General features: G+C 38.2%; 1 protein-coding gene across 1 annotated transcript; it reads left to right on the top strand.

Annotated features, from left to right (window-relative positions):
- Positions 1–8,343: 8,343 nt before the first annotated feature.
- Positions 8,344–10,102, top strand: LOC116014841 (BSD domain-containing protein 1-like). Its single transcript, XM_031254797.1, has one exon. It carries the CDS (start codon positions 8,535–8,537, stop codon positions 9,822–9,824), a length of 1,290 nt encoding a protein of 429 aa, XP_031110657.1. The 5' UTR covers positions 8,344–8,534; the 3' UTR covers positions 9,825–10,102.
- The last annotated feature ends 5,512 nt before the right edge of the window (positions 10,103–15,614 follow it).

The following is a 15,614-nucleotide window of genomic DNA, read 5'->3' as shown; positions in this document are numbered from 1 at the left end:
GTAGGGGCGTCAAGTGTCGTAGTGACCTTGAGCTGTAGCTTGTTGCCGTGTCCTTGATCGACTCGATTCTCCTACATCATGCTTTGATTTCTTCGCAATTTCTTTTGAGCGTCCCATCCTACAAATTATAGAAATTATCATTCATGGTAATTGGCTTTGAATAAGTCACCATTATATTTGTGTAAAATTCCTTGTCAAGATAATGGATTTCAAACATATAGGGCTAAGAATTTTCAAAAATTTCGCCATAGTTTCCCCTATATTTTGGACAATTCTAGCAAAAAGTCAACTTCATCTTTTTCCCCAAATTTAAAATTAGGGTTTTGAAATTGAAAATTCAATTTGGGCAATGTAGCATGTGAAAAGTCAAATTGATGACATATAATAGTTCTATAACAAGTTTATTCATCAATTCAAGCATCAATTTCATAATTTCAACAAGAAATCTAACAAACCCATTTGTTCATCAATGGTGTTCACACTTGAAGTTCAAAAATATATAACAATCCATCAATGTAACCATCAATAATGAGAGAAAACATCAAAGGATAGTTCTATGAAACATTATAACCAATTTAAACTTTCAAAATCATTCAAAATCATGCAAGGCATTGTAGAATAAATTTCACACTCAAGCTCTTCCAAACTCATGAATATTCAAGGATAAAGAGTTAAAAAGATGAAAGATTACCTTGATGTTGATGTTTTGATCTTCTTTGAATGGTAAAAAGTAAGGGGTATGTTCAAACCTTGAGTTTGGTTCTTCCTTGCGTGGAGAAGAGAAGAGAAAAATAGGTTTTGGGAGCAAAATGGTGTGGAATGGCCGAACAAGGGTTTTAAACCCGTAGGGGGCTTCCACGCCGGTCACACTCGTGTGACCGTGCGTGGGAGCTCTCTGTCTCGCTCCCACGCATGGCAACACGCGTGTGAGCGTGCGTGGGAGGCTACTGCCTCGTTCTCACGCACGGCTACACACGTGTGAGACTCGTGTAGGTCCACTGCATCGTTTTCTTCCGATTTTTGGCCTTGCCTTCCATACCTATGTCCAATTTAAGCCTTTCCAAAGCAATTTCTAGTCTCGAATCCTACAAGTTAGTCCTCAAAACATGGTTCTTAATGATTGTAGCAATTTATTAAAACAAAAACATTAAAAACGAAAGTATAGAAATAATGCAAAGCATTTTATTAAAACCTTGGGTTGCCTCCCAAGTAGCGCCACGGTTTACGTCATTGGCTAGACGTATCATTCCTTGGTTAAAATTCAACCATATTCTTTGGTAGTGGGTAGAAAGCATTTTTGTACCCACGTGTTCTTCCAGGTAAGCTTATCGTTCCTCCGCTTCGGTTTTGGTTTCACCTTTGATTTGACCTTTGCCCTTTCATCGTCATTAGCTCCTTCTTTTGCCTTTTCCTTGTCATCATTTGTGGCTTGTCCTTCGAATCTCAAGGTAATTTCACCTGAGCTAACATCTATTCGTGCACGACAAGTAGCCAGAAATGGTCTTCCAAGAATTAAGGATTCATGGAGATCATCATCTCCCATCTTACAAACAATAAAATCGACAGGCACAAGAAATTTCCCTATTCTTACTAAAACATCTTCCGCTAAGCCTTCAGGATACCGTGTGGTTCCGTCAGCCAAACGTAGAGTCAACCTCGTCGGTTTCAAACGTGGTAAGTTCAATTTTTCAAAAAGATTTGAAGACATGACATTAATAGAAGCGCCAAGATCAGCAAGAGCATTTCTAGGTTCCATGTTCTGTATAGAACAAGGGATCAACAAAGCTCCAGGGTCACCCTTCTTTCTGGGGTTTCCCTCAGTCAAACAAGTCGAAGACTCTTGGCTTAAACATGTAAAATTATAACAAATGTCATTCTCAAACAACTCACGGCATTCTTTGCTATTCAAAAATTTTCGAATAAAAGCTTTAATTGTACCTTCTCGAGCCGTTTCTTTCTCTTTTGAGCTTTTGATGTTGTCTCGTGGTAGCTCATTTTCTTTCGGGCATTCTTCCGAAGTGGTTTCCTCCTTGCGTTCCTTCATTGATATGGTGCATGAACTGTTCGCATTCTTTAATTCAAGATTCGGACTACAAGAGGTAGTCTTGTTTCTTTGGTCGTCTACCTTTCATTGACAAGTTCCACAGAGAGCATCCATTGGATCACATTTCACATGTGTTTCTTCTTTGGCATCAATGGCGTTGACTCTCTCTTTCAGGTTGTTTTCAGTGTTGCTCGGGAGTTGTCCGTAGTGTCGATCTGACATCATCTTAAACATTTGAGAGATTTGATTCTCAATTGTCTTAAGTGTAGCCTTAGACTCTTGGCGAAGACTAGAAATTTCTTGTCTAATCTCTTGAGTAATTTCTTGTTTCAGATTTGCCCGATCATTTTTGAGTTCCATGATCGTCCTTGTAACTCTTTCATCTACCTCACGGATGTCATCCCTTCTCTGTGGAGTAAAATCAAGTTGAGAGTCGTATTGTGGCCTGAACTAGGTCATTTGATTTCCATTTCCTTGGTTTTGATTGTACATCAATCTGTTCTTGTCATTTTGTCCATATGCAGGCTTGTGTCCATAGTTATATTGTGTTTGCGCTTGATATCCGTCATTGTGACTATTGTTCCAACCCTCTCCGTGTTTCCAATTGTTGTTTGATCTTTGGTTTTGTCCATAAACATTGAAGTTGGAGTTCCTTTGATAATCTACAGCCTCAACTTGTTCAGATGCAGACGTAGAAGTGCAAATATTGGTGTCATGAGGTCCTCCACAGATCGTAGAAGTGCAAATATTGGTGTCATGAGGTCCTCCACAGATATTACAATTGCAAATATTGGTGTCATGAGGTCCTCCACAGATATTACAATAAAGTGTATTGGTGTCATGAGGTCCTCCACAGATATTACAATAAAGTGACAATGCCATACAAGGCTTGGGCTTTCCTTCCATTTTTTCTACCATAGCCTGTAGCTTTTTGATTTCGTGATTCATTGCTTCGATTTTGGCCTCACTCGCCACTCCATTATCAACTTCATAAATTCCTCCATGATCTCCTCGTCGTTCATACCAACAAGATGTGTTTTTAGATATTCTCTCGATTAGTTCTTCAGCCTCTTGCAAAGCTAGGGAAACAAAGGCACCGCTGGAAGATGAGTCAAACGACATTTTTCCTTCATCCGTTAACCCTCCATAGAACGAGCTAATCATGTCCCATGGGTGCATCAGATCTTGTGGACATTCCCTTTTAAGAACTTTGAATCTTCGCCAAGCCTCTCCCAAACTTTCAAGTCTTCCTTGTTTGAATTCTTGTATCAGCCTTCTAATCCTCATAGTTTTTGTAATGGGAAAGAACTCGTTCATGAACTCACGATGCAACTGTTGCCACGTTCTGAAATGATTGTCGTCTTGGCTTTCGAACCACCGTGTTGCCTCTCTTATAACTGAAAATGGGAATAATTTGAGTCGAACTATTTCCTCGCTAACGCCTTCTTGTCTGTACATCCCACATGCTCGTATAAACCTTGTGATGTGTGCGTTGGGATCTTCAGATGGTAATCCCGAATATTAACTGTTCTGAACCAGTGTGAGAATAGTTGGATACACGTGAAAGTTGACATTCTCCATTGGAGGTACATAGATTGAGTTGTGCATGTTAAAATCTGGAGTCATGTAATCTGCAATTGATCGTTGTGGTTCTTGAGGATTTCCATAATATTCCTCTTCACGAATGTTCTCTTGATTGTTTGCTCTGTTAGCTTGTGGTTCTTCAATGATTGGTTCTTCATGGTTAATCGGTACTTGTGGATTAATTGGAACTGGGGGTGGATTTGGTACTGTTGTGCCTCTTCCTTGTGGGTTTCTTGTTGCGCTTGATGAAGCCATTAGTGATCCTTGGGTATTTTTCCTTCTAGTTGCTCTATTAATTTCTGGAATGTAGGGTAGTAAACCTTGATTTCCTTTTGCTCTCGTGTGCATTCACCTAGTAAAATTATCAATGAAACGAAAATTTCCACAATTGACTAGAAGTAGTCAATTGGGTTAGTAGCAAAAACAAGTAAAAACAAAACAAAATTAAGTGGAATGGATTAACATTTCTCAAATCTAGCATTCATGCAATCAAACTAAACAAAAACATATGAAAACCTATTGCCCTCCCCAGCAACGGCGCCATTTTGACAGAAGCAGTGTTTGGGTGGTGGTTGATTCGTCAAAAGATATTTATGTTAAAACGGAAAGTCTGTGACTCCGCAAGTGTCGGTCTCGAAGGAGGGACGTGGAGGTGTGTCAAACATTCGGGAGTTTACTTGATTGGATCATGCATAGGATTCGAGTGAGGTGAAGAATGGATTTGTGAGTGAGAGTANTTCATTTGGTTGGTTTGAGTGCAAGAGAGTAGTAAAGTAAAGATGATTTTGGAAATATGTAAAAGGGATAGGGATTGGATAGCGTTCATGAATATTGTATAGTGGAGTGTCTAAGGTCAAGGATTAGGATTGCTAGGATATTGTCTATTCAAGAGTGTGTTGTCTTAGTCCTTTTCCACCTTGTGTACTAAGGCTTCTTTGACTTAGGAGTGCCTTCAAGCATCCAAAGTTCTAAGAGGAATTTTATCAAACACTTAAGCTACACACTATCCTACTATTCTTAAGAAGTCCATAGGAACTTTTATTGTGTAAAGCTTCAAATCCTAACTCTAATCAAAGACATGAAAGAGTCAAGAGCTCAATTTCTCATCTAGATTGGCCAAATCCAAACAAGATCTCATCAAAACAACAATCAAAAGACAAGAATAGATAATCCATCAACACAAACTCATAGATCCAAGATATACAGATAAGATCATCACACAAACAATATTCAATCACACAATCCAAATCCCTAGACTAAATTAGCTACTCATGATATGAAATGAAAGCAAAAGCTAATTTAATCCAAGAATAAGATAGCTAAAATTATAGAAATGAAATAGAGATCACCTAGAGAGAAGAAGGTCTTCAATCCAAGCTAGTTGTCTTCTACAATGGAGATTGATCTAATCTAAAAACTAAGAAAAACTTCTACAATGGAGATTGATCTAATCTAAAAACTAAGAAAAATGGAGAAAGCTCTCCAAAGGAAAAACTAAGAAAGAAGAAAAATGGAGAAAGCTCTCCAAAGGAAAAACTAAGAAAGTGGAAAACTAAAATTCTGGAATCCTCCTCTGGAAATTCATCAAAGGGGTTTAAATAGTCTCCGAAATGACAACCCTAGCTGAAATTCGCGCATCACGTCTCCACGCCTCTCACACGCGTGTGAGCGTGCGTGGGAGGCTTCTGGAAAGTTTCCACGCTTGCTCACACGCGTGTGGCTTCCCAGTTTGGTCCTCTGGTGCTCTGTTCTTGCTTGGTTTGCTCTTTAAGCTCATCTTTTGGTCCTATTTGCTCCCGGGGCTCCTGTTTTACTTCTTTTAGACTAAAAATAGCTTCCGTGCGTTAGTTTAGTGATTTTCAAGCATTTACGCACATAATTTACCAAGTAAAGATACTATAGACGCGATAAAACACCCTAAAATGTGCCTGAAATAAGGGTATCTCGGAGTCTTATCAAGAGCCACCAGAGGAAGATCATCAGTGGGATGCAAAACTATCACGGCCCAAGGGGTGATACACTATCTGAAGGAGCCTGCAAAACACTCCTAACAGCAAAGGGAAAAACCCCCTCATCAAACCGAATATGACGACATACAAATATCTTATTAGTCTACAAGTCCATGCATCTATAGCCTCTAAAGGACTCAGGATACCCTAGAAAAACACAAGGAGAAGACCTATAAGACAATTTATGATAATTGTAGGGCCATAAATGCGGATAACATAGCCAGCTAAACACACGAAGAATAGAATAAGAAGGAGGGGATTTGTGCAACAAGGCATGAGGACTAGAATTCTAAAGAGTGTAAGAGGGCATTTAGTTAATAAGAAAAACAATAGACTCTAAAGAAAAATGCCAGAAATGAGAAGGCACATAGGCACGTGACATGAGAGCAAGACCAGTTTCAACCAATGCCTGTGCTTTCTTTCCACACGACGGACCATTCTGTTTGTGTGTGTAAGCACAAGATTGCTTGTGATTAACACCGAGTTGAATAAAAACAGAGTGCAATTTCTTATACTCGGCATCAAAATTAGATTGAATGGCCTTAATCTTACGATTGAAAGAACATTCAACCAAGCAACGAAAACGATCAAAGACAGAGTATATATCAGATTTCAATTTCATGGGATAACACCAAGTAAAACGAGAATAGTCACCCACAAACAAAACAAAATAACGATAATCATCAGAGGAAAACACAATAGCAGGCCCCCAAATGTCAGTGTAGACTAAATCGAGCACATTCGAACTAACAGACTCAACATGTGGCAATGGGAAACACACAGATTTACCTAGTTGACACGCAGAACATAAACTAGAAACAATTTTTATTTGACTCACTAACCGAACAGGACTGTAAGACACGACTAAGGATACGCTGGTGTAGATGACCTAAACGATCGTGCCACGTAGAGACCGAAGCACGCGTAGAGAGAAAAGCTGAAGGAGAAACAACATGAACCGGCAAGGTATAGAGCCCACCGGAACTATTGCCACGCAAAAGAATTTCCTTGGTTTGAATATCTTTCCTAACAAAAAACGAGTGGTAAAACTCAAAATAGACCTTATTATCTGATGCAAAACGTTGAACAGATAACAATGAAGCAGAGAGATGAGGAACATGCAAAATATTATACAAACTAAGAGTCCTAGAGGGTGTAGATAGAGAGGCATGAATAACATTACTAATAGATAGCTGCGTACCGTCACTGACACGGAGAGTGTCACTACCATTATATTCCTCGAAACTGGAGAGAGCTGCTATATCAGGAGTGGCATGATGGGTAGCACCCGTGTCGGGAAACCAAGTATGAGAATTGAGAAACCAGATTGGTTGATGAAGTATCACCTTGGTACACAAAATTAGCTTGAGGAGAGGTAACTTGTGAAAGCTTAAAACAGGCCAAAGCAGAATGACCAAACGCCACACAAATCTGACATTTAACATGGGAGTTTCTTCCACGCCCCCTGCCTCCCCCTCGTTGCTGCCGTCCGGAGCCACCACGCCAAGGAGCACCGCCACGACCTCGCTGCTGAGCAGAACTAGTGTGACCAGCAGCACTGCCACCAGCCATGCAACCACCCCTGGACCACGCTGCCAATTGCCCCGAGCAGCGAACACCGCCAGCGCCTGGCCAACTCCGGCAAGCTCGTCGCCGGCTATGAACTCCTGCGCACCCAACACATCAGCGAGTTCCTGGAAAGAGACCAGACGCTTGCGAACAACCAACAAAGACATCACAACCCGGAATTCTAGCCAAGTCCACGAAACACGTACTGATTCTGCTCCGCAAGAGTCACCAGTCGGCCGGCAATCCTTGACAACCAGACGCGCCCGACTGAGATAGTTCGCCGTGGAAGACTCCCCCTACTGGAGACCTTGAAGCTGTCTGAGGAGATGAAGCTGACGTGAGTGGGAAGCCGATGCCAACGACTACTCAATCGCCTCCCAAACCTCCCTTGATGTTCGGCGGCCAACAACAATAGACATAACTTCTTTAGATAGGGAGGAGACTAGCATGGAGAGAAGAGACTGATCACGACGCACCCATGGGGCATAATCCGGGTTCGGTTAGGGTGCAGCGCCTTCAGCTGCAGCGCCCGAAGCCGTCGCAGGAAGAAAAGCAACCCAACACGGGTAGGTTCCGTCGACGAAACAAATGAGATCGTGACCGCGAAGAAGAGGGATCAGCTGCGTACGCAAAAACAAATAAATGCGATGGGTAAGCTTGATGCTTACGAAGTGGTGAGCGGTAGAAAGAGAGGACACAGTAGAAGAAACTGTATACCCTGTAGCTACATCTGATTTAAACGAATCAATTCCGTGCAATGCACGGACAAAAATACTAGTTATAATTTAAACGAATACTAGTAGGCAGTAGCATTAATATTATAATTATAATTAATTAGTATTGATGAATTGTTTGTATTGACATCTTAATTCTGTTACTAGCATAATCTTAAAATTATAATTATAATATTTGTAAATGTTTTATGTTCTTTTTTGTATTTGTTTCTCATATATAAATAATAATTTGTTAGGAAAGAAAGATAAATAAAATATTTATTTTTAAAAATATAAAAATGTCAATTTAACATAAAATGGGAAGAGAAAATCGCTCCTTTTAAAAATTAAAATAACTGAAAGACTAATACAAATACATGAATACTTTTAAGAAAAAAAAAATTTATAAGTCCATAATTCAAAGGAAAAAACATCACAACGGTGCAGAATCGCCTGCCAAATTGACCCTGTCATTGCGACATAGTCGAGAATCGCCGTGCCGCCAAATTTTCGCATATAACTATTTATTGACATACACACAGAAGGCACTTCGATTCTATCTCGTTTCTGGAAATTATTACGTATCAAACTATTTGTGGTTGAATATTTGTTTTCATGGACTTCTTCAAAGCAGTATTCTCCGAGGAACCGGAAAACTCCGATTCCGATTCAGAAAATCCCCCTTCTCCTTCAAATTCACAATCTTCCCCTGGAGCTCCGGATACTAATCCGAATATCCCTGCCATCGCTAACGCCTGGACGTTCGGGTCGGGTTTATTGAAAACCCTAGCTTCAAAGTCGGAATCCGTGATTCAGAACTACCGTCGTGATCTGGAGGAGTTCAGCTCTGGTCTCAAGACGGAGACTGCTACGATTCGAGAAGCTGCCAGCCGTGTCGTCAAGGACTTGCCGGCTCGGCTCGAGACAGGTGCCGCCGTGGCTCAGGAGTCGCTCGAAACTGTCGGCCAAGCTATCGGCAACATCGGCTCCACCGTGACGGATATTATTGTTCACGGTAAGGAGTCTATCCTTGCTGATGATGATTCTGGCAGTGAAGTGTCTGATTTTAACAGTAGGTATTATCAGGGTGGTGATATTAACCTACAAAATTTGAAACCCTATAGTAGAATTGATGCTGCAATTCGAGCAATACAATGTGATGCTAAAACATATTGTGAGGAGCCCGAGGAATCAGAGGATTATAGAGAATGGAAATTGGGATTTGTTTTTGAGGAAAAACTTGAAGAGATTGGAGACTTGGTTGAGGGAAATATAGTGATTGCTGAAATTTATAGTGAGATTGTGCCTAGAAGGGTTGACAGAGAGACATTTTGGAGTCGTTATTTCTACAAGGTTTATTGTGTTAAGAGGGCAGAGGAGGCCAGAGCTAGACTCGTAGAAAGGGCAATTTCAGGGGAGGAAGAATTGAGTTGGGATGTGGATGATGGGGAGGAGGAGAACAATAAAAATGGAGCTAATTCTGACATTAAAAAAGAGATAGAAGAGAGTGAAAGTAAAGTAAGGAAGTTACAGGTTGAAGTTGAACAACACACTTTGGAAAGAAGAAAGGATGACAAAATAGATACTGGCGAAGATGAGAAAGGGGTTTCAGAAGGACGATTTGATGATGGTGAGTCAAGTGGACAAAAGTTTGAGGCAAAATCTGAAGATAAAGGGTGCTCAGAAGGAAAGAATGGTAATAGTGATTTTTCTGTTCCTTCTTCTCATGGGGAAGAGGACCTTGGGTGGGATGAAATTGAAGATATCAGCAGTGGAGATGAGACCAAGGTTGCTGCACGAGTGAGCCCAAACAAAGCAGATCTGCTGAAACGCCTAAGTATGCCTGATGAAGAGGAAGATCTTACCTGGGATATTGAGGATGATGATGAGCCTATAAAATCTTGATTTTTGGCTCTATGGTACTTGGTTTCAACTGCTTCTTTATATTTACATATTCAACCTGCAGAATATTTTATAATGTGTGATGGTGATGCTGTCTTTCCAGTTTGTTTTGCAATAAAGCTGTGTATATATGTATATATAAATTTTCTTTTATAATTCAAAACAAAATCATATAGTTTACTGGAAGTCAGTGGTGTCTACTCTGTTATTGGCATTATACTCGAAACTATAGTTGCCGAACTGTCATTCCCAGTATGATATACCATGAACTTTTTAACTTAGAACTGTAGCTGGCTCAGGCTCATTTCCATTTTATTTACTTAAGGTTGTGTTTGGTTGATAGGTTTAGCTATCAGGAATAAGTATCAAAGTTATTGTTATTATTTATTGTTTGGTTGACAGGTTTTTAGAATATTACTATTTTTTTTTTTTTTTTACTATGGGTTTTGATTACCTCTTAATTGCAAAACTCCTCCCGTAATAAAATAAGGGTTTCATCCTTTCTTCCTCAGCTGATTTCCCAACTATTAATAATCATTCTTATTTTACTCTACTACCAAACATGTAAAATACTTTTATCAAAATTTATTACCATTACCCAATATTTGATACCCATTCCGATTCCAATTCTCATGTGCGAATCAAACACACCCTTAGTATTATTCTCATCTTTGTTTCAATCCTAATAATATATCTCATGTAGTCTTGTTTAATTATTAGAAAGTTTTCTTCTTTAATTCCTCGTGCTGATAGATTGTTTGGCCAACTGAAACTTGTTTGAAGGGATAAGGGTCAAATGATCCCTTTTACTGAAGAAAGTTCAATTAGTATCCCGAGCTAAAAAAAACCTTCAATTAACTATTACAACTCTTTAAAAAAATTTAAGTTTCATTTTTTTTTATGTTTATATGGATAATAAAATAAAATTTTGTATTTTCAATTCTAATGTTCGGCGTCTTTTTTTTTTATTTTAAAAAAACAAAATACTCCATATCTAAATGCCTAACATTTATTATTATTATTATTATTATTATTATTATTATTATTTTGCATGTATTAGCTTATGTTGAAGTTGTGTATGTGTATATGATTAAGCTTTGCTTTAGTAATTTTCTACAATATATTAGTTTGAAATATGCATCATACTAAAATTTATACACACTTAATCAAAATGGGGTATAGTATATGGAGTATATTGCATGTACACTTAGCAAAAATATGAAATATATATCAAGAAACTTCTAAAATTCTGCACTTACACTTAATCAAAATTTGCCATAATAGTATTCCATCCTGCACTCTTAACTAAAAATTAAGAAAGTTAGAAAAGTGCAGTGCAATCCAGATCTAAAATCATGACATTACAAACTTAAATTCTAAAATAAATTACTTTCAAAAGTTTTAACACAACTGTACACCATAATTATTAGATTAACAAATACATAACTTGTGCCACAAAAACCACTATCCAGTAGAGCCACCCCTATTAGTAGATTCACCCCTGCATTTAGATCCACCATTTCCAGTAGCCACCCCTTCTAACTGAGTTTGGTTGTTGGGTAGAAAAAGTTGGGCAATACATTCTGTTATGTCCCTTTTGGTTACAAAGTTTGAATGTCATCACTCTTCCTTTCCTAGACAGGTGAGTTCTAGTTGGTTTTGCTACCTTACTGGGCTCTCGATTTCTTTTTGTTCTTTGGCCTCCCACTCATTCTCTTAAGAATAGGTGCATTAATCTCCTCTAATTGGGTTTTTTGTCGAAAAGGTTCTCCATTCATTGGTTGAAGTACATGCATATATGTTCTCTTGTAAACCTCCTTTGTGTAGCAATCATCACTATATTCCTCAGGATATCTTCCTTTATCAAGTATAGCACATATAACATGTGAACATGGGATACATGTGAGATCCCAAGACCTACATGAGCATGTTCTTCTCTCCAAGCTAACCTTGACCTAATGCCTTCTTTTATTTTATTTTTTATTTTTTTTAATTTTTAATTTTATAATTTATAAATCTCATATCCACCATCCCCATTGAAATCCACTTCCCAACCAACACTTTCTAGAATGTTATTGTTCAACTTTTTCATAACAAATGAACCATAATTACCACTCCATTTTTCTATAGACAACCGCTTTGTTGCAATCTTTTTCATAACTGCAACTCTTATATCTTCAAGCATAGGAATATTATTGGCTTTGATATGGCTTTAATTAGAGTACTATTGAATGCCTCGCATAGGCTGTTGTCAACTATATCAAACTTTATGATTGTTCTAAAGTAAACCTTGCACCACAATCTTAAAGGATATTTCACTAATTCTTTTTTGGCATTGTTATCTCTCTTCTCCAATGTTTGCAATTTCTCTTGAAGTTGTGATTCTGATGTTGACTTAGCACATTGCCAAAAGAGTTTCTTCATTAGTTTCCTCTATGATTTTTGCTCCAATTTGCATGTATATGCCTTGCACAATTTCTACTCTCAACTCTATATAGGAAACAACTCAACAATCACATTAGCAGTAGCAGTTATCCATATAGTATAATTATAGATGATAATAAATAAGGTATAAGGTTAAATTAAATTCTTATATCGGTTTGAATATAATTACCTTTTGTTGGTCACTCATTATTGCTCATTCACTTGTATTTATGATGTTCAAATCAAACTTTAGTAATTCAAGAAACCATCCCTAGGATGAAGTATTCTCAGTTTCCACAACTGCCCAAGCAATTGGATACATTTGATTATTTGCATCCCTTCCCACTGTAGTTAAAATATCTCCTTTCAACAATCCTTTTAAGAAACACCCATAAAGTCCAATTATCTTCCTACACCTTTCTAAGAATCCTCTCTTGAGTGCTCCAAAACAAACATATATTCTTTGAAAAACACATGGAGCATCAGACATAACTCTATTTTACTAACCACCCTTAACTTGAACTTGCAATTGCATCTATGTACCTAGTACTGTCAAAGCGGGCCGACCCGATAGGCTCGCGGGCGAGGGTTCAAGCAACCCTAACCCGCCCCACGTGGGTCGGCCCGCAAGATTTTTTTTTTAATAATTCAAAGTTTATAGAATAAGTAAAAAATTATATTTCAAAGTTTAACATACTCCCTCCGTCCCATTTTATGTGTCTGGTTTGGTTCGGTTAACGAGGCTTGATGAAGTTATTTTTAATTCAATTTTTCAAAATATTAAGTTTAGTATTAATATACAAAATTTATATATTTAGAAACTACACAAAAGTACTATTAAACACAAAAAATCAAATTTAAAAATAAGTAAAAAATACTTAAGAAAATAAACAAAGAAGAACAAGTTGGTTTGACCAATGAATAGTAAGTAGGACGAATAAAATGGGATAGAGGGAGTATTATATATATATATATATATATGTTACACATATGCATATATATTTAATTTTTTTTTAAAATATGGCTTGACCCATGGGTTGGCCTGCAACCCGTGCGGGTTAGACCGCGGGGGCTACAAGTCTTCGTGGGCCAAGCCCGTTAGCCCGCTACTTCACGTGCCATATTTGAGCGGGTGTCCCCCTAGTAGAAAGAGGAAGGGGGACAAAAATGGTGGCTCTAGGTCGGCAAGAGGTTGGATACGTTTGGGGATCTCTTGTTATCTGATGAATGGTTGTACTTTATGTTTCACTGCTCCTCGTTCATGAAATAAAAAAGTCTTTCATGTTATTATTGTCTATACATTATTTGATGACTTGAAGACATAACTCAGATCATCAAAACTGACAACGTCAAATAAGACTAAATCCTTATAATGAGAAATCTATATGGTGGGTATATGAAGATGAAGCATTAGTAACAAAAGTCATTAGCTACGAGCCCTAAATCCACGAAGCATAAGTAGTTTCATTGATCGAGTTCTTAAGTCCATGATATATTTGCTATATAACACGAGGACTTATGGAATTGTTATCTAAGTAAAAGGACGAGGACAAAACGAACTGATGGATACTGATTGAAGTATAAAGACGATAAGTGATGCGGAGATGAGGCCGAACTCTTCTTATGGCTGAACTCTTGGTGACAACGAGAAGAGGTGTACACGAGGAATAATCTATCAGCTCAAATGAACTGAAGAAAGAGGACTGGGAGGTCGAGTTCTTAAGATCAAATGACCCGAGTTGATGAAAGAAGGTCGATGATAATATTCAACCGTTGATCACAAGTTGGATCGTGTGTAACCACGTGTCATTCTATGATTCGATCAAATCCGAAGCATGCGCTCCACTATATCCTTGAACTGACGAACCGTCAGAAGTGAAAGGACGTGCATTTATGGTAAACGTGGAGTAATGAGTGCTTTATCTCTCCGCATTTAATGCCACTTTCACTATGAGGGATGTTGCCAGATATGATCTTGCCGGTCAAGGGTAGTATTTACCTTTTATACCCTCTTGATCAGGGGCATTAACGGTGTTTGTCTCTTATACATAAATTCCTACCCGTATCCGTTTACATAACCCGACCCATATCTACTCATATAAAAGCTAATCCTCACTCCAACCTTTTCACTTTTACCCTCACAACCCTTCTACTCTAAAGCTTTCTTCCTCTAAATGTTTCCTTCCTCGCCCCAAAAACCTTTCAGTGAACATCAATGGTGACCATTAAGGAAAACTCAAATACTTCACCAAATGAGAATCCGACAGTTTAGGACATAGATAAGCCTATAGATCAACCGAAGAAAAAGGAGTTCAAGCCCCCACCTATCATTACTCGCCCGTGCAGTGATGAGAAGATCATCAACTGGTTTCTACGAAGGTTGAAAGGGCAGGATCCTAAAGAATGTTTGGTGAAAGCTGGGTCTATACTAGATGTTGATGGATTTCTGGAATGAGTTATTGATAGGAAGTTTAGAGAGCAAGTAATACAATGTCTCAAGGATGGAGAATTGTATGACTTTGTGACATTCTCTCACAAAGCCTTCTATGCTGTTGATGTTGCTCAGTTCTATATCAATTCCAGTCTACATGAAGCAAATGGTATTGATGAGATCAGATCTATTGTCAATGGGTTAAATTTACCAGAACTCATTGTAACCCCTCGGCATTTTCGTAAGACTAAGGTTCGAAAAATATTTCCTTAAGCTATGACATTCATGAAATAATCCCTAGAGGCTTCAAGAGAATTTTTTTTTAGGAAGAATAGTTGTTATTAAGTTGCGATCGTTCGTGCCGGTCACGAACCGTAAAATTTTGGGAACTAGTATTCGGACCCGATTATCCTAGGAAATGGATTATTAGACACCATATTATTATTCTTGAACTTCCTATTCAATTAAATCAGCCCATAGCAGCGAAAATTTATTTTGATCGTACATCGCTAAAATTTCGCGGTGTACCGAACCTAGCCCAATTTTGAGGGTTAGTCTGGAACAAATTTTTGGTTTCGAGAATTATTCTATCCAGATTATTTTCTACCGAAACTTTATCTGTTTGGACCCCAACTGATAAGTTTGAAAATACTTCATTATTTTATTCTATTTTTTTTCCCCATAAAAACATCTTACCTCAAAAGGAAGAATACCCAAAGCCAATTTATTCCATTTGTTGTTCTTCTTCTTCTTCCTTGGCTGAATTTCAAAAGAGAGAAAGAGAGGTGACTTCCACCATTTTCCTCCATTAAAACCATAGCCAAGCTTGTACACAACTCTCCAATTTGTTCGGTAAGATTTCAATATTATTCGGTAGAAAGCTTTGTATTCCTTCCTAGATCATGAATCTAAGTATAGTTTCTTTATATTTGTTGTTA

This window comes from Ipomoea triloba, chromosome 4 (assembly GCF_003576645.1).
Source record: "Ipomoea triloba cultivar NCNSP0323 chromosome 4, ASM357664v1".
NCBI classification, from domain to species: Eukaryota; Viridiplantae; Streptophyta; class Magnoliopsida; order Solanales; family Convolvulaceae; genus Ipomoea; species Ipomoea triloba.
Note: the sequence above shows the minus strand (reverse complement) of the source record. Positions and strands in the feature narration are given on the sequence as shown.